The sequence below is a fragment of the Anomaloglossus baeobatrachus genome, chromosome 9 (assembly GCF_048569485.1).
Source record: "Anomaloglossus baeobatrachus isolate aAnoBae1 chromosome 9, aAnoBae1.hap1, whole genome shotgun sequence".
Classification (NCBI taxonomy): domain Eukaryota; kingdom Metazoa; phylum Chordata; class Amphibia; order Anura; family Aromobatidae; genus Anomaloglossus; species Anomaloglossus baeobatrachus.
In genome coordinates this window covers 82,880,255-82,906,263 of record NC_134361.1, presented here as the reverse complement: position 1 = coordinate 82,906,263, position 26,009 = coordinate 82,880,255, and the positions used below count along the sequence as shown (strand labels likewise).

General features: G+C 46.8%; 1 protein-coding gene across 1 annotated transcript in view; it reads right to left on the bottom strand.

Annotated features, from left to right (window-relative positions):
* Positions 1-7,955: 7,955 nt before the first annotated feature.
* Positions 7,956-26,009, bottom strand: part of LOC142251232 (protein EOLA1-like) — a 33,356-nt gene continuing 15,302 nt past the window's right edge. Inside the window, exon 2 of the mRNA XM_075323844.1 lies at positions 7,956-12,979. Within this exon, the coding sequence (XP_075179959.1) occupies positions 12,768-12,979 (212 nt within the window). The 3' untranslated portion in view covers positions 7,956-12,767. The remainder of the gene's footprint in view (positions 12,980-26,009) is intronic.

Here is a 26,009-nt window from a genome sequence, read left to right as displayed (position 1 = left end):
CACAAAAACATCACAGAAAGGGGAAAAACCTTTAGTCAGTAACAAAAACAGTACACAAGTTACATAGTAAACAATGCGCCTGTAGTCCACGCCTCACCTCAGAATGGGTCACAAAGTACATATTATTTCCCAATATAATACCCATAATATAATTTACCCAACATCTTTAGCGACCATATGTGTCCAGCAATACTCATTACACCCGATTCCAGTAGATTTATCAACCAGTTACAAGAAGAAGGACCTGGTCCCCGCACTGTCCTGCAGTAACGCCGAGGAGGGAAGGCCCGGGGTACCCAACCGCCCCCCAGATCGTATACAACTTCTTTTAGTTATACTACCCTCTTCAGTCGAAGTATAGAGTTAACTAACAACCCTGTTCTTTATAAATCAAGGCCTTTGAGTATTAGACAACGCTGCCCCTCACAAGGATTATCTCATTTCTGTTTTTTCTCAAACTGTCCACATTCCCATCAGTTTTATCTATAATTAAACCCCATTAGAGAAGGAATGAAATATGGGAACCACTGAAAATTCAGATATAAAAGCCATAAAATATCAACTTCCATCTTGGTTTTTGTTTTTTCTTAATATCACATCAACCAAAAACCCACCCATGAATTTCTATATGTATCTGCACCCTAGATGCCACTCATGATGTCTACAATACAGTGGGCACTTGCCAAGCTCCAACATGGCCGGTGCCTACTGAGAATTCCATCCTGAGGTCATGTGACTGGCATGCGCTCAACTGCCGCTCACTTTCTAACTGTCGATGGCCTTGTGCAGAAGATAGTTCGGATTGCTCTGCGAGAGATTTTCAAAATGACGTCCAATGGACAAGAAAGCGATGAGAAAATGAGAGAAGAAGAGAAGATGAGAGAAGAGGAGAGAGGACAAGAGAAGAGGAAGAGAGAAGACAGCCTGGATGAAAACATCAAGAAGAAGAAGAGGATTATTGGACCCAACGCCAGAGAGTTGGAGGATGAAGAGCCAAGAGCAGGTAGGGGACACATTCACGTCTCATCTACAATGTGGTGGTAGTTCTAGATTTATTAATAATATGAGGAGGATTAGACAAGTCCCATGTGTCAGATGTTACTACAAGTATATGTGACTATAGATATGAATGCATTGCCCGGGTCATACATTGCAGTGAGGGCGAGGATTTCCTAGTGCATTCCTTATATGTTTTATTGTGTTGTTAGTAACAGGATTGTACAAAGTGACAGTTTCCGGTCAGAACTTTAGGTAGAAGGTTAATGTCTGAAATGTGGGAAAAATGAATCAAAGTTTCTTGTTTTATTAATGAAGCTCGGACTCTATTCCATGGAATACTCCAATGTGGTTTTGATGTAAATTTGAAAAATGTTATAAAATGTGTCAGCGCTGTCTGATTATTTGGTAAAAGGGCAGGTCATAATATATCTGACTGTTACTTAGTATGGTGCATTACATGTACCAGTGTGACCTGCACCTTATAAGTCTTACCTGTATACAATTATGATACCACAATATTGTAACCTGCCCTTGTATCAGTGGGTCCAGCCTTTCTCCATGATATTATGTGTGTACAAGCCCTATGATAATATAGATGGAGCTAGAGGTGTAACATGTTCAGTGGTGCAACGAAACATGTGTCAGGGGGTTCCCAGTGGCAGACTAACTATAGCAATGTTTATTTACATGAATATTTGCCTGTGAATATTTATCCATTATTCACTATGGAGCAGCATTATATGGCACGGGGGATAGGGTTTTTGTACTTGTGACTTTTACCTTCCCCATTACTATTTAAGTATGGTTACACCCCTTCTTTCTATTGAGTGGCCCATTGAATGCTGTGGCCATGCGAGCAGTAGTTACTTTACATTGTTATCAAACAGTTGGTATTTTATATTGGCATTTATTAGTCTTGCGATATATATCTTTTGAATTGGTATGCACCTTGCTCTACTTTGCAGAATAGAATTTGGAGGTTTTCTTTTTTTACCACTGCTGTTTAGTGCATCTATCAAAGTGAAGTTGGGACTATTAAATTTAGTTCTCCTTAAGGCCCCTTTCACACGTCAGTGATTCTGGTACGTTTGTGCTTTTTTTAAAACGTACCAGAATCACTGACATACGCAGACCCATTATAATGAATGGGTCTGCTCACACGTCAGTGATTTTTCACTGCACGTGTCTCCGTGCGGCGTACCCGCGTGTGCGTGATTGCCGCACGGAGACATGTCCATTTTTTTCTGGCATCACTGATGTTCCACGGACCACGCAGTGGTGTGGTCCGTGAAACACGTGCCAGAAAAAAACGTGCTTTTAAAATAAAAATCATTTTTACTCACCCGGCGTCCAGCGATGTCCTCTGCAGCCCGTTCTCCCTGCTGCTTCTGAGCCGGCTCATTATTGTCGCGCATATTCATTATGCGCGACACAGCCGACCCGGAAGCAGCTGCTGCGGGGGTCACCGCCGGCCGGATGCTGCACCGCGGGAGCGATCAGCACCATGGACAGCGGGAGCGCGCACAGGTGAGTTGTTTTCTAAGTGCAATCACGGGCCACGGAGAACGGAGCCCGGATTGCACTTAGACAACCCACGTGTGCCGTGAATCACGGCACACGCAGGGACATGTGCGTGTTTTACACGCCAGTGAAAAACGTCACTGTTTTTCACTGACGTGTGAAACGGGCCTAATTCTGGAAAAAACATTGGTGTACTATTACCGGGTCCATAGGATCCTGATTTCTATAACTGCTCTCCTATGTGTAGTCACATATGTAAAAATTCTTGCAATATTCCTACTTGACATGCACATGTTTTGCATTATAAGCACTTGCACTTTAATTAAATATTTATACAGTGATTTATGAATTATTATTTTTTAAAATTTGCCTTTACAAATAATTTGATTTTATACGAGTTGGCGATTGTACATTTATATATATATATATATATATATATATATATATACTGTATATACAGATAATTAATATTGTTGAATTGAGCATCAAAAAGTCCTACATTTATAAATTTCAATTAAGTATTTCATTTTATTATTCTACATATACATAGTAAGTTTCATGACCTGATTTTCAGTGATATATGTGTAATACTTTTTTTCTTCTCAAATATTTGGTAAAAACCTCTGAAGTAAGATTATTCTACATATGTATTATATCACATTCATGCCATTGTCATATTGTTTTAATGGTTTTCTGGCAATTTTGTCACTTGCTCTGGTATTGTGTATCCTCATCCTTGTCTCAAAGCAATTTTATTGTCAATTTGTGTGTTTGTCATCTAAATAAAGCTATTATTTTATTCTCATTTTTGTGTGGAATCATACATTTTTGGATCGTGGTATTGGAATCCCTGAGAATTTTGTAGGTGTTTCTGAGAATTCAGTGCTGTTTCAAAGTTTGTGATCCCTTCATAATTTTCCATATTTCTGCATAAATGTGACCTAAAGTTACATCAGATTTTCACACAAGTCCTTAAAGTAAATAAAAAGAACCAAAATAATATTAAAAAAATAATAGTTTTTGTAATTTTTAAAAAGAGCAAAATGATCCAATTATTAAATATGTGAGAGACGGGTGTATAATCCTCTACAGGTTTATTGATGATCTACAGCTTTTCTTGTGAGGGTCTCACACATCCCCTAATTCCCGCCATGATAAACTCCCACAGACGTGTGTTGTGATGATTAGGTTTTATTAGATCTCTTCTCCTTACATAAAACAGGCGCCCACTCACACCCGATTGTCGTCCCATTGACTGAAAACACCAAACTAATTTCACCTTCACATTATTTGCTATTTCTGAAGGTTCACATACTTTTGCCTCTCACAGACAAGTGAATTACGTTATTAAAAATGACAATGTCCTATTATTTTTCACTCCTTTGTTTTTCTATCTAGTTTTAGAACTTTTCAGAAATCTGATGTAATTTTAGATCAAATTTATGTAGAAATACGGAAAATTCTGAATGGTTCACAAACATGCAAACACCACTGTATAATGGCCATGATATAAGGGGCTGCTGATAAGTCTTTGGCTCTGTGATTTTTTTCTTTCTATGGTAACGAATGTTACATCACATAAAAGCCTTATGTGTCTAATATGTTTTCAAAATTTTGTATTTGTTGCTTATGGCAACAGTGTTCTACGCTCGCGAGAAAACAAAATGCCAGAGTCTAATGCGATATTCACAGCAACTGAGAGCAGAGGAGTGATTGACGCATTTCAGCTAAAGTAATAGCAGACAACATGGGGATTTCCTCTGAACGTGTTTGTGTCATTATCCATGAACATTTGAATATGAAGAATCTATCCGCAAAGTGGGTCCCCAAATGTTTGACAACAGATCAGAGGAGCAAGTGAGTGACAACTTCCAGCTCCAGTTGTCAGCATTTCCGGACTAATAGGAACTTCTTGGATTGACTAGTCACTATGGATGAGACCTGGATTTATTTGTATGACCCTGAAAACAAGCAGCAGTCAAAAGAGTGGAGGCATAGTGATTCTCCTCGTCCAAAGAAGTTCAGGGTGCAAAAATCAGTCACTAAGGTGATGGCTTCTGTGTTCTGGAATAAGGAGGCCATGCTGTTAGTGGACTACCTTCAAAAGGGTTCCACCATCAATGCAAGGTATTACATTTTGGACCAAATGAAGACAGCTCTGAAGGCCAAAAGGCGCGGCAAGCTGTCCAAAGGAATCTTGTTCCTGCAAGACAACACCTCCGCTCACACTGCACAAGCAACCACGGCAAAACTGGCAGAGCTGGGCTTCCAGCTGGTTGACCAACCATCTTATTCACCAGATCAAGGTACCTCTGACTATCATTTGTTTTCAAACTTGAAGAAGCACCTCAAAGATACCAAATTTCACACCATTTCTGATGCCACTGCTGCTATTGATGTATGGTTTGAGGCACAACTGAAATCCTTTTTGCTAGGCTTACAGAACTTGGAATACCGATGTAAGAAATGTGTTGACATCAGTGGAGAGTATGTGGAATAAATGTAAAGTTTCATCATCCTATCTCGCTTGTTTTTGGGTAAAGCCAAAGACTCATCAGCAGCCCCTCATATACTTTTCATATACATTTATATGTGCTGCACTTCAGGTAAACATGAGTTCTGCAGCTTTCTATTCTCACAATCTCTACATGCTTCATTACAATTCTTCCAAACAAACTAATGTTATAGTCCTTATTTTATTCCTTTAGGACCCAGCACCGCTATAACACCAATATCTGACACCCAGCCTGACATCAATGATTACAAGTACCATCAGGTGCTGGGTGAAGGCAGCTTCGGCCAAGTAAGTATTACTCGAGGTAGATGCCAGCTATATTATAGCACCGGTATGATAGTGCGGGGTCAGCCAATGACAACTGACGCAGCCACGACTCTCTTCATGTGAGAGCCGACACACACAGGAGATATGCATTTCTGCTGATCAGAGCAATGCTGCTCTGATCAGTAGAAATGCACAGGCATAAAATCCCCTAGAGAAACTAGTAAAACAAATTAAAAAAAGAAAAAAAAAGTTTCAAAGAAATAAGAATAAAAACCCCTAAAAGTTCAAATTAGCCTCTTGTCGCCCCTTTGAAAAAAATAGTTACCGCATTTTTCGCTTTATAAGACGCACCTGATTATAAGACGCACCCCCAAATTTGGTGAAGGAAAAGAGAATTTTTTTTATTATTGTTAAATGGGGTCCATCTTATAATGCCAATGTCCGTCTAACAAATCATATAGGGTATATGTCCCTCAAAGCCCCCCATCCTAAAATTAGCCCCCTTAATCTGGATATGGCCCCCTTATGATGGCACACGTTCCCCTGTGCTGCCTATGGCCCCCTATGGATTGCATACGTTCCCCTGTGCGGCTTATGGCCCCCTATGGATTGCACACATCCCCCTGTGCTGCCTATGGCCCCCTATGGATTGCATACGTTCCCATGTGCTGCCTATGGCCTCCTATGGATTGCATACGTTCCCTGTGCTGCCTATGGCCTCCTATGGATTGCATACATTCCCTGTGCTGCCTATGGCCCCCTATGGATTGTATACGTATCCCTGTGCTGCCTATGGCCCCTCATGGATTGCATACGTATCCCTGTGCTGCCTTTGGCCCCCTATGGATTGCACACATTCCCCTCTGTTAGATATCGCCCCCATGCTGCTGCTCACAGTAAAATAAAACACTCTTTCCTTACCTCCTCCAGCGCTGATCTCCCTCCTGTCTCCCTCCCTGCTTCTGTTCCTCCACTTCCTGGTTCTTGGTGCCAGTCATGTGATCGGCACAGCAGAGTAAGATCATCGCTGCGTGCCTGCCTGATCACAGTGGAAGCAGGGACACCGGGAGACATGCTGGAGGGGGTAAGTAAAGCTTTTTTATTTTAGAATGAGCAGCAGCATGGGGGCCATATCTAACACAGGGGGGTCATGTGCGATCACAGGAGGGCGCAGGCTCATATAATATGCACCGCTGCCCCAGCCCCTCACTGCGGTGCTGTTTCAGGACCACCGTGTTGCTGGACAGCGTCAGTGCATATTATATGAGCGGGAGCAGGAGATCAAAGGCTGCAGCCGCAGCATTCACCTGCCCCCAGCAGCGCTCCAGAGCTGCTGCCCCCACCTCCCTCGGACCCTGCAGTGGATATATATATATATACACCCCCCCCGTATATTCGGCTTATAAGACGCACCCTCTACTTTCCCCCAAAATTTGGTGGAACAAAAGTGCGTCTTATAAAGTGAAAAATACAGTAATTTAAAAAAAAAAAATTCACATATTTGGTACCACCGCATTCAGAAATGCCCGATCTTGTAAAAAATATAATCAATTAATTTGATCAGTACAAGGCGTGGCGACAAAAGATTCCAAACTCCAAAATTATGATTTTTGCTCGCCACATTTCTTTCAAATGTAAAAACAGGCGCTCAAAAAGGAACATCTGCACAAAACTGAGAACGCTACGAGTCTTGGAAAATGGTGACAAAAATCACTATTTATTGGGGGGACAAATGTCTGAATTTTTTCTCACTACTTAGGTAAAAGTATACATGCTTGGCATCTACGAACCTGTACCGACATGAGGCATCATACAGACACATCAGTTTTACCATATAGTGAATGTGTTAAAGAAAATACCCCAAAAACAATCATGCAATTGCACTTTAGTTGCAATTTCACCACACTTGGAATTTTTTTTCTTATTTTCCAGTACACTATATGGTAACACTAATGCGTTAATTCAAAAGTAGAACTCGTCCCGCAAAAAATAAGCCACAAAAGGAAAGATAGAAAGAAAAATTAAAAAAAGGTTATGGCTCTCAGAAGAAGGGGGAGGAAAAAACGAAAATGAAAAATGGGAAAATCCCCTGAGGGTCAAGGAGCTACATCATCTAAGAGGTTTACAAAGGAGGTAAAAAAAAAAAAAATAAAATAAAAAAATTTTAAATAATTTTTAAAAATCCACACATCTGATGTTGCTGTGATTATATTCAAGTTAAACTAGGCACTCATCAGGGTTTATTTTGAATGAAATTTTATTTCCAAAAAAATTATTTGTTGTGAACATGTGACGTATCGGCCATGTGATGGCCTTCATTAGATAACTCACATAAATGTAAATACTGGAGCAAATACACAAGCAGCAACGTCTGAGACACTGCATAGCGGTGGATACCGCTGCTCTATACCGCCATTCCATGCTGACACTGGCTCCTGTTACAAGGTGCATCTCTTTTTTGGCATAATATTGTCTAAACTGCTGATATTGCTATCTTCCTACTGACCCTGGTTTTTATATAAGTTGCAGACGCTGCTTTGATTTACTGTACCATACACGTTGCTGCTTGTGTATTTGCTCCAGTATTTACATTTATGTGAGTTGTCTGATGAAGGCCATCACGTGGCCGAAACGTCACATGTTCACAACATATAATTGTTTCAGAAATACAGTTTTCATTGAAAATAAACCCTGAAGCGTGCCTTGTTTAACTTGAATGTATATGGTTTGGAAACCGACAAGTGCACCTCCGTTTCTAGTTTTGTGGCTGTGCCTTATCCTGCTACAACAGCTGTGATTCTATTGACCTGGAGACTTAGGTTTCCATACAACAAACACAGAACAAACAAATCCAAAAGAATCAAGGGCAGAATATTTTAATTTTCTTTTACGCAAACTTTACCCCATTTTAGAATTTATTTCCTTTTTTCAGTACATTGGATGGTAAAATGGATGGTGTCATTCAAAACTACAAATTATCCAGCAAAAAACAACTTCCTCGAACGGTCATGTCAATGGAGAAATAAGAAGTTATACCTCTTGGAAGAAGGGGAGGGAAAAAAATGTGACTTCTTTAATGACCTTTTTCCCTGTGTTTTCCTCAGGTGGTGCTGGCATCAGTCCGTGGCCAAAACATCTACAAGGCCATTAAGATCATTGACAAACAGGACAATGCCAAAGCCCTACGGCGAGAGGCGCGCATACTCCGGGCGGCCAGAGACTGCCCATTCGTGAGTCATCTGGATGCCGCTTTGCAGTCTCAGGTACAGAGGGGTCTCCGGGCTCCAGACATCTTTACCATGAAATCTATGTACTACATGCAGCTAGTGATAATATCTATATATTGTGCTTTATTTCCAGAGCGAAGCCTATTTCATCATGGAGTATTTGTCCGGTGGCAGCCTTGAGTCACTTATTGAAATGAGCGGCAAACTGAACATCGAGACCACACGGTGAGTATCTAACAATGAAAAATAGCAAAATATAGGGAAATATGGAAACATTTAGACAATGGCCGTCATTAGGGTACATTAGAGATTGTAATAAGTTTTATCCTCAGGATGATTTCATGTCATTGATACTAAACAGTCTATTCTCTCGTCAGGTTTATCACAGCAGAGTTAATCTGTGGCCTCCAGTTCCTCCACGGCCATGGCATCGCCCATCGGTAAGAGATGCATTTTTACCATTCTCTTGTATCACCTTTCAGATGTGTCCTGTGGTTATAAAGACAAAGTAATACATTTTCATTTTTCTTTGCAGAGACATCAAACCAGCCAACATCATGCTGGATAAAGATGGTCACGCCCGAATTATAGATCTTGGGGTGGCAAAAGACGGACTGACCGCGTCCAAAAAGATCTATGGACGGACGGGAACTTTCCGCTACATGGCCCCAGAAGTGCTCCTGGAGAAATCCTACACTGCAGCAGTAGACTGGTGGAGCCTGGGGATAGTGGTGTCCAAAATGTCATCTGGACGTTCCCCATTTTACAACGGCCTCCAGAAGCAAGCCGTCTACAAGTCAATTACCACCGAAAAGCCAAAATTTCCAACATGGCTAGACGTAGACGTGAAACATCTAATAAAGAAGCTGCTACGGAAGGATCCAGAGACGCGCCTGGGAGTGTCAGGGAACATCAGAGACCACCCATTTTTCGGCACCATCTGTTGGGAGGAACTGGAGCAGAGGAGAGCACGGCCCCCCTTTATACCTTTCCATGTAAGTAAAAGCTTATTACAAAAAGATTTTAGGATTTCCATGCTATGATGATCACAGCAGTTAGAAATGTGAGAATATTACCAGGAACTGCTGTTATTATATCTCTGTACATTTCTTTCTCTTGCAGCATGTTCTGGAGTGAACCATCTGGATTGGCCGGAAGATAAACCACCTCTTCACCCTGTGTCCGACTAGTCATTTTATCCACCAAGCTGGACACAGTAGGATGAACCCGAGCCACCTGCCCAGAACCCTGTGCCTCCTCCGCCCGCTGCTTGTGTGCCTGATCTTGGCTCGCTCCGGACAACGACCCTCTCTGCTGATTCAGTGCCGTGAATAACATCATATTTCCACCTGTGTCTCTTGGCTCTGAATCCTCTGACCTCTGGCCCGACCTCGACATCTCAAGACATCGATTCCTTTGGCTGTGAAGAACGGATTCTACCCAGGACCAGCAATTCCAGGATGAAGACCAGCATGTTGTCTTGGAGCCAGATTTACATCTTCATTTGGTGGGAATGAGGTGAGTATCCGTCTGGGCATTTGATCCAGGAAGGATTGTTTTTCCCCTTATATTAGGACAAATTGGCAGATGTCATAAAGGGGTTTTTTTCTCTCCTTCCTCTGGATCAACACCTCTGCCCCCACCATTCATCCACCTCCCGAATCAATAGTACAATTATTTAGTCATTGATTCAGGGACTAGTCTGACTGCCATACGTGGAGTCGGGAAGGAATTTTTCCTCAATTGAAGCTGAATTGGCCGATGGCTCAATGAGATTTTTTCGCCTTCCCCTGGATTAATAAAATGTGTTTAATCGTTAATCCAGGGAACTAGTCTGACTTTCCTAAGTGGAGTTGGGAATGAGTTTTTTCCGTTCCCCTGAATCAAATGAAGTCATTGGATCTAATATATCCTTGACATTTATCAAAATTACCTGCTCCCCCCGCCTCCTCCCATTAATAAAATTATTTTATTTTCACCCCTATATCTTTGTCTGCTGCTTTATTTCCATTGAGTCTTCATCCTCTGTTTTCTGGTCCCATAATAGAATTACATATTTGTTCTAGAAGTAAAAAGTCACAATGAGAATTAATCATTAACCCCTTACCGACATTCGATGTACAAGTCAGTAGCGGGTTCATGGAAAGGGATCACCGGGGTGACCTAGCCCCATACCAGGGAAGTGACGGCTGTGTGTTTCAGGCAGGAACAACCTCAGGTGGTGTGAAGCGCTGCCCCTGATTGTCAACATGTTACATGCCACTGTCGAACTCTGACAGCAGCATTAACAGCCGGACAATATGGGGACACATCAATGTATTAGACAATTGGCGCACCCCTGACGTGATTGTAGGTCGCTGATGGATTCTTATGACAGCTGGGGGTCTGTTAAAGACCCCCATGCTTTTAATTATGAAGATCCCTTGAAGCCCTGCCTGTGGCCGAGCATCAAAGCAGATTGTGATTTTTACTACATAGAGCAATGGTGTGTTATGGCTGTATATAGTACTAACGATCAGACAATCACAGGTCCAAGTCCTCAAAGGAGACTATTACAACAAAAAAAATAAAAAGGGTATTAAATCACCCCCCTTTTTCCCTATTAAAAATTAAAAATAAAGCATTTTTAAAAAATAAACATCTGGCATTGCGGCTTTCAGAAAAGTCTGACAGATCAAAGTATAAAAATAATTAACCGGATTTTTGAACATAGTAACAAATTAAAAAACACCATTTCATTTTTTTTTTTTGCTTCGCTGCCAGACTGTAATAAGCATTCAAAACAGTATATCTATCCCAAAATAGTATCAATACAAGCGTCACCTTGCAAAAAAAAATAAGCCATCACACGGCAACATTGACCAAAAAATTAAAATGTTACGAGTCTCAAAAAATGGCAACACCCCAATATTTTTTTCTTAAATTTTTTAAAACTGCAGAGTTTTTTCCAGAATAACAATAGTAATAATTAAAAAAAAAATGGCCATGTTTGCTGTTGTTGTAATAGCACGGAGCAGGAGAATCCTATTGGGAGGTCACTTTTAACCACAGAGTATGTTGTAAAAGTAATTCCCAAAAAACTAATTGTCAGCGTTGCAGGGTTTTTTTTGTTTTTAGGTTGTTTTTTTTCACAATTTTACAATACATGAAAATGGGGGGAAAAAAATAAGTACATTATGTGGTAAAATGATTGGTGTCATTAAAAAGTACAAATTGTCCCACAAAAAACAAGACCTCATATGTACAAGTGGACAGAAAAATGGAAGTGTTATGGCTCTGGGAAGAAGAGGAGGAAAATACAGCACAAAAATGGAAGTTGGCCCAGTCATGAAGAGAATAAGAAGATCAATATCCAATACTTCTCTGTATTCAGGAATATTATATCTGAGGACGCAGCTCGACTAGGGGATCAGTAATTACATCCCAGTTCCATGTCACTTATGATATTGTGATTAGTGATGAGCGGCACTGCCATGCTCGGGGGCTCGGTGCTCGTAACCAGCAGTTGGAAACTCAATGGGCGCAACTCGCATACCCAAGTATAATGGAAGTCAATAGAGAACTCGAACATTTTTCCAGAAGATTTTCCAGACAAATGCTTGAATCTCCATTGACTTCCATTACACTCGGTACATGAGTTGAGCCCATCCGAGCGTCCGACTGCTGGTTATGAGCACCCGAGCATGGCAGTGCCCGCTCATCACTAATTGTGGTGGCTGCAGTTCCCTGTATAGTGGGAGACACACACACTCCTGTGCAAGGAAAAACACTGAAGGAGACCAGATATTCAGGATCCATAGGAAAAACAAGCTTTAGCCCCAATAATCCCAGTGACAGCAGATTCCTGTGATATACAGTCATGTAATGAGATGGGGAAAACCCATTTGTACAGAAGAACCAATTCAGGATTTCTGGAAAAGAGGAGCCGCACATTGTATATTATAGTATTTGTGACCACACAGGGGCCACATTCATGGACAACGAAGACCTTATCATTTACCTACAATATCAATGTCTATTACACTCTTCATAATGGAGACGCAAAGTACAAACTGGAAGGGAATAAATCTGCTTCCGGTCCTGAGCTGATGGCACTGCTGGACACCTCCAATGTCAGAGGGAAGTGTGATGTGTCTCATCTGCTGCACTAATTTTCTCTGGCTAATATATTTGTCTATGGTTCTTCACTTTGTCCATTTCTTGGTGTCGGGTTCATGTCCTAATTTCCTGCTGTAAATTTAGTAGGGGATGAAGTCATCTGGTATGGTCACCTGCCAAATGTCTTTTCCTCCTCTTGCTGGAATTGGTGTTAATAGCCACCTGGCATTGGAAACAGTGGTGAGGTATTTGCCCTCCAATCCGTGTAGCAAGGCTTTATTCTCCAGGTCAGTGGTCTCCTCAGGGGGGACATCATCAGTATGCTGCCACGTGTCTCCAATGTCAATGAGTCCTGGTAAAATCATACAGAATGCCACACATTAACATATAGAAAACAAACCATAGTGCTCACCTAGACCCTGACATCTGAGACAGTATAGCAAGGATTAAAATATAACTTTTAATATCAATTGTCTAAAACCGACAGATCATAAAGAGCAGTGCATAAATAATAAATAAAGGATGGATCTCACCCGATACTTCTCCTGAGTAGATCAGACACCACCGGAAAACCAAAGGCGGAAGAGGGCAGAGTTGGAAAATGGGGGGGGACAAATTCAATAAATCCTTACCCCTGTCGTGCCCATGCAAAATACTTCCGCCCTTACAAGGGCAGCACCCAAGTCAGGATAAACTACCCCAATGGGAATACACCCTCCCAATGCGTTTCCCTCTCCACGTTATCAGAGTTCATCAGGAGCTGTATGCTGTCCCACTGGCCATTAGCACACGTGCAGAAAGTGAGCTGTGTGTGAACACATATGCCACAAGCGTGCTTTGTGTTGTATATACCTGCCATTGCAGGTTATACGTTCTAGTTATCCCCTGATGAACTCTCTGATAACGTGGAGAGGGAAACGCGTTGGGAGGGTGTATTCCCATTGGGGTAGTTAATCCTGACTTGGGTGCTGCTTGTAAGGGCGGAAGTATTTTGCATGGGCACGACAGAGGTAATTTTCCAACTCTGCCCTCTTCCGCATTTGGTTTTCCGGTGGTGTCTGATCTACTCGGGAGAAGTATCGGGTGAGATCCATCCTTTATTTATTATTTATGCACTGCACTTTATGATCTGTCGGTTTTAGACAATTGATATTAAAAGTTATATTTTAATCCTTGCTATACTGTTACTAACATTAGGATTTGGGCTGTACCTTTTTGCCTGTGAAGCAGGATTGCTTTTCTCCTGAAATCTGAGAGCAGCATAATGTAGGAGGAGAGACTCGGATTCCAGTGGTGTCAATTACTGGGCTGCTTCCTGTAGTTTTAATAAAATCACAGTTTTATCAGTAGGAGATTATCACTAGAGGACTAGTAAGGCTGTGTGCACACGTTGCGTTTTTTACCGCGGAAACGCTGCGTTTAGAACCGCAGCGTTTCAGTGGCAAATTGCATGCGTTCAGCTTTCCCAGCAAAGTGTATGAGAAAGCCGAAAAATCAGTGCACACGCTGCGTTTCTAAACGCAGCGTTTTGGATGCCAAAAATCGGTGCGGAAAGAAAAGCAGCATGTCACTTCTTTTGTGCGGTGTGGCTGCGTTCTCTCCCCCATTAAATCAATGATGTGGGTCAGAACGCAGCTACACCGCAGTGAGCTGCTTTTTTGTTGCGGTCCTCGGGCTTTGTCGGCATACAGAACGCAGGCATTTACCTGGAAGTGAGGTCAAGAGGTTTCCTGTTGACCTCACTTCCTGGCAAAGTCCTGGAAAGCCCCCGGTGTCGCCAAAGTGCCCGCCCCGACCCCCGACCCCCTTCCCGAAAATCTAAGATGGCCGCGCGCACAGTAGCGCACCGGCCGCAACCTACTCCTATGATTTCTGTCGCATGTGCCTTGAGACATGCGACAGAAAAATGCCCCCCAGGCCCTGCCAGGTCACCCCCTAATCCCCCCGGTATTCCCCCTTACCTGTCCGGTCGCAGCGCTGATCCCCCGCGGCCCCCTCCTCCTTCACAGCAGACGCCGGTCAGTGCAGTCACATGAGCAGAGCAGCTGACAGCCAGCACTGTGTTCAGAGAGCTGTGCTGGCTGCTCGCACTCTTCAGCTGTGACCCGGGGAGAGTGGGTGCAGATTTTTGGCACCCACTCTCCTCAAATGGAGGGTCTGCCCTCCTAGAAAATGGGGGATACGTTCCCTGAACGTGCCCCCATATTCTAGAAGGTCCAGAGCCAACGTGGGACGTCCAAATGGATTTCTGTGGACCCATTTTTTTGCAAATTTTTTTATTAAATTGGTGAACGAGGGAATGATTTGGGGAGTGGTTTTTCTAATAAAAATTTTTTTGTCTTTTTTTTGCTTTTGTTTACTGTCAATTAGTTATGTCTGGTATCTGACAGACGCCGTGACATCACTAATTGCTGGGCTTGATGCCAGGTGACATTACACATCTGGTATCAACCCCATTTATTACCCTGTTTGCAACGCACCAGGGCGCGGGATGAGTTGGGGCGAAGCGCCAGGATTGGCGCATCTAATGGATGCGCCACTTCTGGGGCGGTTGGGGATAAATACTAAGCTAGGCACCCTTTAGTGCCACATGAAAGGTACTAAAGGTGCCAGCTTAGAATATGCAGGCGGGAGTGGGACGTTATATATATTTGACATCCATTCATCCATTGACGCTTTTTTGGCTGTGTGCCCACAATCAGGTTTTGCAGTAGTTTGGGCGCTGAGTGTTTTCCCTGCGTCCATAACGCTGCGTTGTGCCAGTAGAAGCATTTTTGGAGATCCCATGCCCACTGTGCTTCTTTTCTCCGCAGCATAAACTGACCGGTGGCGTGGCTTCCCGAGCCTCAGCATGTCAATTTATGCTGCGGAGACAAGAGTGCTCTCTGCAGGTAGAATAGAGCGAAAGTCCACAGCAGCCTGAACCCAAATCGTGGGCATGGGCAGCTGCGTTCTCCCATGGACAACACTCACATCTCTGCAGGAAGGCTGACACTGTGTACTAGACGCCGTGTCGCTGGATCACGGCCACATAGCCTAACAGTGCCCAGGCAGTGCCGCGAACTGAAGGTGTTCGTCTTTTATGGCGAAGCGCAAGAAGCGCTGATGCTCTGGAGCAATTGGTACGTGGCGATAAGCATCCTTGATATCAATCGATGCTAGGAAATCTCCTTGGGACATTGAGGCGATGACGGAGCGGAGGGAATCCATCCGGAACCGCCTGGTCCTTACGTGTTTGTTGAGCAGTTTTAGGTCCAAAACAGGGCGGAAGGACCCGTCCTTCTTTGGAACCACAAACAGGTTGGAGTAGAAACCGTGACCCTGTTGCTGAAGAGGAACCGGGACCACCACTCCTTCTGCTTTCAGAATGCCCACCGCCTGCAGAAGAGCCTCGGCTCGCTCGGGAGGCGGAGATGTTCTGAAGAATCGAGTCGGAGGACGAGAGCTGAACTCTATCCTGTAACCGTGAGACAAAATGTCTCTCACCCAACGGTCTTTTACTTGTGGCAGCCAGGTGTCGCAAAAGCGGGAGAGCCTGCCACCGACCGAGGATGCGGTGTGAGGAGGCCGTAAGTCATGAGGAAGCCGCCTTAGTAGCGGCACCTCCGGCGGTCTTTTTAGGGCGTGATTTAGACCGCCATGTGTCGGAGTTCCTCTGATCCTTCTGAGGCCTTTTGGACGAGGAGAATTGGGACCTGCCCGTACCCCGAAAGGACCGAAACCCCGACTGTCCCCTCCTCTGTTGGGGTGTTTTTGGTTTGGCCTGGGGTAAGGATGTTTCCTTTCCCTTGGATTGTTTGATGATTTCATCCAATCTCTCACCAAACAAGCGGTCGCCAGCAAATGGCAAACCAGTTAAGCACTTTTTTGGAAGCCGAATCTGCCTTCCATTCCCGTAGCCACAAGGCCCTGCGTATTGCCACCGAATTGTCGGCTGCAACCGCCGTACGGCTCGCAGAGTCCAGGACAGCATTAATAGCGTAGGACGCAAATGCCGACGTTTGAGAGGTTATGGACGCCACCTGCGGCGCAGACGTACGTGTGAGTGCGTCAATTTGCGCCTGACCAGCTGAGATAGCTTGGAGTGCCCATACGACTGCGAATGCCGGAGCAAAGGACGCGCCGATAGCGTCATAGATGGATCTCATTAGGAGTTCTATCTGTCTGTCCGTGGCATTTTTGAGCGTGGACCCGTCAGCCACTGTTATAAGACGTTTAGAGCCACGTCCGGACAGAGTCCTGGGTTGCGACCTCGGCCCCATCCTCTAGAGGGTCCTCAAGCTGAAACCCTTGAAGAAGTCGGGGAAGATTCCAAGCAAGGCTGCTTAGCCGGACTGGGACTGCGTTCGTGCCGGAGTACCCCACGTCATAACTAGAGGCCACCCCAGGAACACGCTTCGTCGCAGACCGACAGAGGCCTGGGGCGATCTCGCAGTGCCCGGGGCCTGTTTAAGGGACCGGTCTGGACTGCAAACTCCTAGTCTCTTAGCCGACCACTTGTCCATAGCCTGAGACATGGATAGGGAAAATGACCCAGAGAGTTTCTTAGCAAGCTGTAACTCTGTCCCTGCCGCTTGGACCGGGAACGCCGGCGAAGCTGTTATCTGTGCAGTGCCTGTAATATAGGCGCACAAGAGGTTAAAATAAGCCAGTGTTTTGGCACCCTTACTCTTTAAGAGCAGACAACAGCCTGTCGTCCGCAGAGTAATCAGTGAGGGTATACAGCCAAAAACAATAATGCTGCCGAACAGTGAAGTCATATAGATAGACACATATATATATATATATATATATATATATATATATATATATATATATATATATATATATACACTGCGGCACCCAGGGGGTGACAACACCCTAGGAAGACCACCTTTGAAAAACTGCCCAGTGCTCAGTGAGGGGGAAGGAGGATAGCAACGTATGCTCCAGCCCTCCCTACGTTATGATGCAGGTGTCTGCAGGAATCCGGTGGTCTATAGGGATCAGTGCGGGGGGGCGGAGGACAGCGAGGTGTGCTCCAGCCCTCACTGTCGGCAACCCACGGACCCTCCCGCCCCTCTCCCTGACTGGCAGGCTCAGGGGCGGGAGTGTTAACCCACTAGGCCGCAAAAACCGGGGATTCAAGTAAAACCGCGGCCGGCAAACATGCATGGTCGGCGCGGTAGTCCCGGACAAAGAATGCCCACCGCAATCGCAGCTGCGTCTGAGGCCAAGGTGCTTCAGGCACCATGCCAACGGGGACACAGAGTACCTGTAGCTGCAGGGTGTCCCTGACGATACTCCGTCTCCGGCAGGGTAGCCCTCAGATTCTCTGACCCGGATCTCCCTCAGCTGCAGCCAGAATGTTGAAAAAAACATGGCTGACGGCGTTCTCTGAGGAGGAGGGAGGCATGGGCGTGTTCACACAAAAGTGCGGGAATCTGGTGCCTCAGCGTGGGTAGTGAGGGGGGCGGAGGACAGCTCAATGTACTACAGCCCTCACTGTCGGCGTCACACCGACCGTCCCGCCCTTTTTCCTGACTGGCAGGTCTGAGGGCGGGAGAATCCCATACTAGGCCGCAAAAAGCCGGGGATTAAAGTTGAAATCGCGGCCGACCGGCAGTGCACGGTCGGCGCGGTAGTCCCGGACCCACACGCACGCCGCAGTCGCTGCAGCGTCTGTGCCCAAGGTGCTTTATGCGCCGTCCCAACGGGGACACAGAGCACCCGGAATATGCGTTACTAGGCAGAAGCCGGAGACTAGAGTGTAAGCGCAGCCGGCCACAAGCGCGGTCCCGGCGCACTAACACGCCCAGCAGTGCTGCAGCGTGTACGACACAAGCGCGCCATGCGCCGTCCCCAAGGGGATACAGAGTACCTCGCAGTAGCAGGGCCATGTCCCTGACGATACTCAGCTCCTGTCCAGCAGATTCCCAGGGGCTGCGGAGGGAGCACGGTCCCAGTGTCTAGAGACCGATTATGGATCCCACTTCACCCAGAGCCCTACAGGGATGGGGAAGGAAAAACAGCATGTGGGCTCCAGCCTCCGTACCCGCAATGGGTAACTCAACCTTAACAACACCCGACCAGAGTGTGGTGAGAAGGGAGCATGCTGGGGGCCCTATATGGGCCCACTTTTCTTCCATCCGAAATAGTCAGCAGCTGCTGCTGACTAAGTTGTGGAGCTATGCTTGCATGTGTGCCTCCTTCGCACAAAGCTTAAAAACTGAGGAGCCCGTGATGCACGGGAGGGTGTATAGCAGAGGGGAGGGGCTTTACACTTTTAAGTGTAATACTTTGTGTGTCCTCCGGAGGCAGTAGCTATACACCCAATTGTCAATTGTCTGGGTCTCCCAATGGAGCGACAAAGAAAAAGCAACGTGTGCACATAGCCTAAACCTGCTGCCATGTAGTCCTCCATATTCATGACTTCTATGTAACCACCTCCTCCACTGATGGTCAGCTTTCTGCCTATGCACTGAAAGCTGCCAATCAGTAGTGCAGGCAGGGGTTATACAGAGTTCGGCATTCAAAGAACTGTTGGATTTGCAGCTGATAAAAAAGTGATTTTTATCAAAACTGCAACAAGCAGCCAGTATGGGATACATCAAAGGAATCGGGGTCTTTGCCCCTACATCACGCTGTAGGAAAAATTCGGGTGCCAGATTCCCTTTAAAATAAAAAAACAAAACAAAAAAAAAAAAAACAACTAAAAACGTATACTCTCCTTCCATGCCAGCGCTGTTCCAGCGGTGGCGGTGCTCACATGAGGTTGTGATGTCGCACTAGCCCCACGTGACATCACAAGCAGCTTCTCTCTCCGCCTTTACAAGTATGAGTATGTAACAGGAGGTGGGTGACCCTTCCTGTTGATTACTTATACGTGTGAAGCCGGAGAGAGAAGCCGCTGCTGATTGGGCGCGGGGCTCGTGTGACATCACAACCTCACGTGAGCACTGGCACCGCTGAAACAGCGCAGACACAACAGGTTTTTCTTCTTAATGGGGAATGAGAAGGGGTTGTCTTAGTAGTGGACGACCCCTTAAAGCTTCTCATAAGTCTGTTATAAACGGACAGCACACGGATGGAATCAGAGAACGGTCCAAATTTGTTCATGGAGCCACGGACTTGCGTTGGACTGTTTGTTCCGAGAATCAGATCAGAATCGAACAAGTCTCCGTGTTTTTCTGAGTACGACATGGTCAGAGGAAAAAATAAAGATCATGATAACTACCACAGGAACAAGAGCTGTCCATGAGCAACCCCGATAGCCTCGTATGGGAAGAACTGACGGTGAACCAGTTTATACCAGAACTATAAAAACATCAAATAACCTGTCACTAGTTACATTTCTCAGTCACACAAACTCTTCCTTTTGCTATGGCCGTAATCGTACTGACGGGCAGCATCAAAGTCACAGGTGACTTACTGCACATCAGAAAAAGCACAAGTTTCCTGTATGGGTGAATGCTGGAATATATATTACAGCTGGTCTTGTAATTAAGGCTAGGTTCACATTTCCGTCAATTTGTATCAGTCACAATCCGCGGCTCTGGTAAACAACGGAATCCGTTTGGCGGATTCGGTTGTTCCCATAGACTTGTATGAGCGGCAGATTGTGACTGATGACGCTGTGTTGCATCCTCCGCCCAACTAATCAGTCGTGGAACAACTGACCGTCGGGCGGCAGGAACGCAGCATGTAGTGTTTTTGGAGCAGCGGAATTCTTTTGATTCCACTGAGCATGCTCTCTCTCATCGGCCGAACGATCAGCTGATCACCTGGCGGCCGGCTAATGAGAGCGATCAGCTGATCACCCGGCTAATGAGAGCGATCAGCTGATCACCCGGCGGCCGGCTAATGAGAGCGATCAGCTGATCACCCGGCGGCCGGCTAATGAGAGCGATCAGCTGATCACTCGGCGGCCGGCTAATGAGAGCGATCAGCTGATCACTCGGCGGCCGGCTAATGAGAGCGATCAGCTGATCACTCGGCGGCCGGCTAATGAGAGCGATCAGCTGATCACTCGGCGGCCAACTAATGAGAGCGATCAGCTGATCACTCGGCGGCCAACTAATGAGAGCGATCAGCTGATCATTCGGCGGCCGGCTAATGAGAGCGATCAGCTGATCACTCGGCGGCCGGCTAATGAGAGCGATCAGCTGATCACTCGGCGGCCGGCTAATGAGAGCGATCAGCTGATCACTCGGCGGCCGGCTAATGAGAGCGATCAGCTGATCACTCGGCGGCCGGCTAATGAGAGCGATCAGCTGATCACTCGGCGGCCGGCTAATGAGAGCGATCAGCTGATCACTCGGCGGCCGGCTAATGAGAGCGATCAGCTGATCACTCGGCGGCCGGCTAATGAGAGCAATCAGCTGATCACCCGGCAGCCGGCTAATGAGAGCGATCAGCTGATCACTCGGCGGCCGGCTAATGAGAGTGATCAGCTGATCGCTCTCATTAGCCGTCCGCCGGGAGATCATCTGTTCTCTCTCAAAAACCGGCGACCAGCTATTGTGAACGATCAGCTGATCGCTCGCTCTCTCTCACGTTTTACAATGGAATCCGACAATGAATTCTATTATTGTCATCCGTTGTACAACGCATCAGTCACAAGCGTCAAGCAACGGATGTGACTGATGAAAAACAAAGGAAATGTGAACCTAGCCTAAGGCTAAGTTCACATTTCCGTTGTTTTGCATCAGTCACATGCGTTGCTTGACGCTTGTGACTGATGCGTTGTACAACGGATGACAACGGATGACAAAGAAAAGAATTTCATTGTCGGACTCCGTTGTGTGGGGGGGCGGAGTTCGGGGAGCGGAGCTGAGGACATCAGTGCCGCGGTCTGCATGACTGGGGACAGGTGAGTGAGTGTGTGTGTGTATGTCTACATGCGTGTGTACATGCGGAGTGCGGGAGGGGGCGGAGCGCGAGGGGGCGGAGCCGAGCGGGGCCGTGGAGCTGAGGACGTCAGTGCCGCGGGGACTGCAGGGCTGGGGACAAGTGACTGTGTGTTTGTGTGTGTGTGTGAGTACATGCGGAGTGCGGGAGGGGGCGGAGTCGAGTGGTGAAGTGTCGGCCTCCTTGCACACTGTATCCAGGGTAAATATCGGGTAAAAGCAAAGCACTTTTTGCTTGGTTACCCGATATTTATCTTGGTTACCAGCATACACCGCTTCGCGCGGGCTCCCTGCACCCGTAACTAGTGTAAATATCGGGTAACTAACCAAAGCGCATTGCTTGGTTACCCGATGTTTATCCTGGTTACGGGGGCAGGGAGCCAGAGAGAGCATGTGCAGCAAAATTCTACGGATCGCGCTGCTCAAAAAACGTTACAGGCTGCACTGCTGCCGCCCGGCGGTCAGTTAAAAAACGACTAACAAGACTGCCTGCACTCGGCCTCATCAACCTGACGTGTGAACAGGCGCATAACTGAACATGACATAAAATACAAAAAAAAGACAGTTTGCGCTCTGATAATGCTAAAGTATGGAAACCATGAATGTGTGAACATGGACCTGCATTACTGCTAAGGAAAATCTAAGAAAAATGAGACATTTAGCATATAGAAATGGCCATTTGTATATCTGCCCAGTTGCCCCTTCACGGCATATCTCGTAACTGGGTACCTAACGCTATTCTGAAGCCTCTCTCTGGGTTAAAAACCTCCTGGGTATGGGCACGTAGGAACCTGCTATATAGAATGAGATTACCTGTGGCTACTGGGGGAGGGGTGCACGGTCAGAAGGTATAACCCTCTTGATATAGACAAAAAAAGACTGCCTGCACTCAGCCTCATCAACCTGACGTGTGAACAGGCGCATAACTGAACATGACCTAAAATACAAAAAAAAAAAGAGAATTTTGTTTACTTACCGTAAATTATTTTTCTTATAGTTCCGTATTGGGAGACCCAGACATTGGGTGTATAGCTTCTGCCTCCGGAGGACACACAAAGTACTACACTAAAAAGTGTAGCTCCTCCCTCTGAGCCTATACACCCCCTGGAGAAGCAGATCTAGCCAGTTTAGTGCAAAAGCTGAAGGAGAATAGCCACCCACAAGTAAAGACAGAGCAAGAACCGGAACAACCGGAGACTCTGTCCACGACAACAGCCGGTGATAACACGCGGAACAAGAAACTGCCAACAGGCAACAGGGAGGGTGCTGGGTCTCCCAATACGGAACTATAAGAAAAAGAATTTACGGTAAGTAAACAAAGAAGGGAATTTTGTTACTTACCGTAAATTCCTTTTCTTCTAGCTCTTATTGGGAGACCCAGACGATTGGGGTATAGCTACTGCCTCCGGAGGCCACACAAAGCACTACACTAAAAAGTGCAAGGCCCCTCCCCTTCTGGCTATACCCCCCCGTGGTATCACGGGTTCTCCAGTTTTAGTGCCAAAGCAAGAAGGAGGAAGCCAATAACTGGTTTAAACAAATTAACTCCGAATAACGTCGGAGAACTGAAAAAACCGTTCAACATGAACAACATGTGTACCCGCAAACAACAAAAACATCCCGAAGGACAACAGGGCGGGTGCTGGGTCTCCCAATAAGAGCTAGAAGAAAAGGAATTTACGGTAAGTAACAAAATTCCCTTCTTCTTCAGCGCTCTATTGGGAGACCCAGACGATTGGGACGTCCAAAAGCTGTCCCTGGGTGGGTAAAGAAATACCTCATGTTAGGGCTGCAAAACAGCCCTCCCCTACGGGGATGTCACTGCCGCCTGCAGGACTCTTCTACCTAAGCTGGCATCCGCCGAAGCATAGGTATGCACCTGATAATGCTTGGTGAAAGTGTGCAGACTGGACCAGGTAGCTGCCTGGTACACTTGTTGAGCCGAAGCCTGGTGTCGTAATGCCCAGGACGCACCCACGGCTCTGGTTGAGTGGGCTTTTAGCCCTGAAGGAACCGGAAGCCCCGCAGAACGGTAGGCCTCTAGAATTGGTTCTTTGATCCATCGAGCCAGGGTGGCTTTAGAAGCCTGCAACCCCTTGCGCGGACCAGCGACAAGGACAAAAAGTGCATCGGAACGGCGCATGGGCGCCGTGCGGGAAATGTAGAGTCTGAGTGCTCTCACCAGATCTAACAAACGTAAGTCCTTTTCATACCGGTGAACCGGATGAGGACAAAAGGAAGGCAAGGATATATCCTGATTAAGATGAAATGAGGATACGACCTTAGGGAGAAACTCCGGAATGGGGCGCAGCACTACCTTGTCCTGGTGGAACACCAGGAAGGGAGCCTTGGATGACAGAGCTGCCAGCTCAGACACTCGCCGAAGCGATGTGATCGCAACGAGAAACGCCACCTTCTGTGACAGGCGAGAAAGGAAACTTCCTTCAGAGGCTCGAAAGGCGGCTTCTGGAGAGCAACTAATACCCTGTTGAGATCCCATGGATCTAACGGCCGCTTGTACGGGGGTACGATATGACAGACCCCCTGTAGGAACGTGCGCACCTTAGAAAGACGTGCTAGACGCTTCTGAAAAAACACGGATAGTGCCGAGACTTCCCCCTTAAGGAAGCCGAGCGACAAGCCCTTTTCTAACCCCGATTGCAGGAAGGAAAGAAAAGTAGGCAATGCAAATGGCCAGGGAGACACTCCCTGAGCCGAGCACCAGGTTAAGAAAATCTTCCACGTTCTGTGGTAGATCTTAGCAGAGGTGGACTTCCTAGCCTGTTTCATGGTGGCAACGACCCCTTGGGCTAATCCTGAAGACGCTAGGATCCAGGACTCAATGGCCACACAGTCAGGTTCAGGGCCGCAGAATTCCGATGGAAAAACGGCCCTTGGGACAGTAAGTCTGGCCAGCCTGGTAGTGACCACGGTCGGCCGACCGTGAGATGCCACAGATCCGGGTACCACGATCTCCTCGGCCAGTCTGGGGCGACGAGTATGACGCGGCTGCAATCGGATCTGATTTTTTGCGCAGTACTCTGGGCAAGAGTGCCAGAGGTGAAAACACATATGTGAGCCGGAACTGCGACCAATCTTGCACTAAGGCGTCTGCCGCCAGAGCTCTGTGATCGCGCGATCGTGCCATAAATGCCGGGACCTTGTTGTTGTGCCGAGACGCCATTAGGTCGACGTCCGGCACCCCCCAGCGGCGACAGATTTCCTGAAACACGTCCGGGTGAAGGGACCATTCCCCTGCGTCCATACCCTGGCGACTGAGGAAGTCTGCTTCCCAGTTTTCTACGCCCGGGATGTGAACTGCGGATATGGTGGATGCTGTGTCCTCCACCCACATGAGGATTCGCCGGACTTCCTGGAAGGCTTGCCGACTGCGCGTCCCTCCTTGGTGGTTGATGTATGCCACCGCTGTGGAGTTGTCCGACTGGATTCGGATCTGCTCTCTTTCTAGCCACTGCTGGAAAGCTAGTAGGGTAAGATACCCTGCCCCGATTTCCAGAACATTGATCTGAAGGGTGGACTCCTGCTGAGTCCACGTCCCCTGAGCCCTGTGGCGGAGACAAACTGCTCCCCACCCTGACAGACTCGTATCTGTCGTGACCACTGCCCAGGATGGGGGTAGGAAGGATCTTCACTGTGACAATGAGGTGGGAATAAGCCACCATTGCAGAGAGTCCTTGGCCGTCTGGGAAAGGGAGACTTTCCTGTCCAGGGAGGTTGACTGCCCGTCCCATTGGCGGAGAATGTCCCCTTGCAGTTGGCGCAGATGAAACTGCGCAAAGGGAACTGCCTCCATGGCTGCCACCATCTTCCCTAGGAAGTGCATGAGGCGCCTTAAGGGGTGCGACTGGCCTTGAAGGAGAGACTGCACCTCTGTTTGCAGTGAACGCTGCTTGTTCAGCGGAAGCTTCACTATCGCTGATAGAGTGTGAACTCCATGCCGAGATACGTTAGTGATTGAGTCGGTGACCGATTTGACCTTGCCAAATTGATGATCCACCCGAAAGTCTGGAGAGTCTCCAGCGTAACATTCAGGCTGCGTTGTCATGCCTCGAGGGAGGGTGCTTTGACGAGTAGATCGTCCAAGTAAGGGATCACCGGGTGTCCCTGAGAGTGCAAGACTGCTACCACTGCTGCCATGACCTTGGTGAACACCCGTGGGGCTGTCGCCAGACCGAATGGCAGAGCTACGAACTGAAGATGGTCGTCTCCTATCACAAAACGTAGAAAACGTTGGTGCTCCGTAGCAATTGGCACGTGGAGATAGGCATCTTTGATGTCTGTTGAGGCAAGGAAGTCTCCTCGAGACATTGAGGTAATGACGGATCGGAGGGATTCCATCCGGAACCGCCTGGCGTTCGCATGCTTATTGAGCAGTTTTAGGTCCAGAACAGGACGGAAGGAGCCGTCCTTTTTTGGAGCCACAAAGAGATTGGAGTACAAACCCTCGCCCTCGTTCCTGAGGGGGGACAGGGA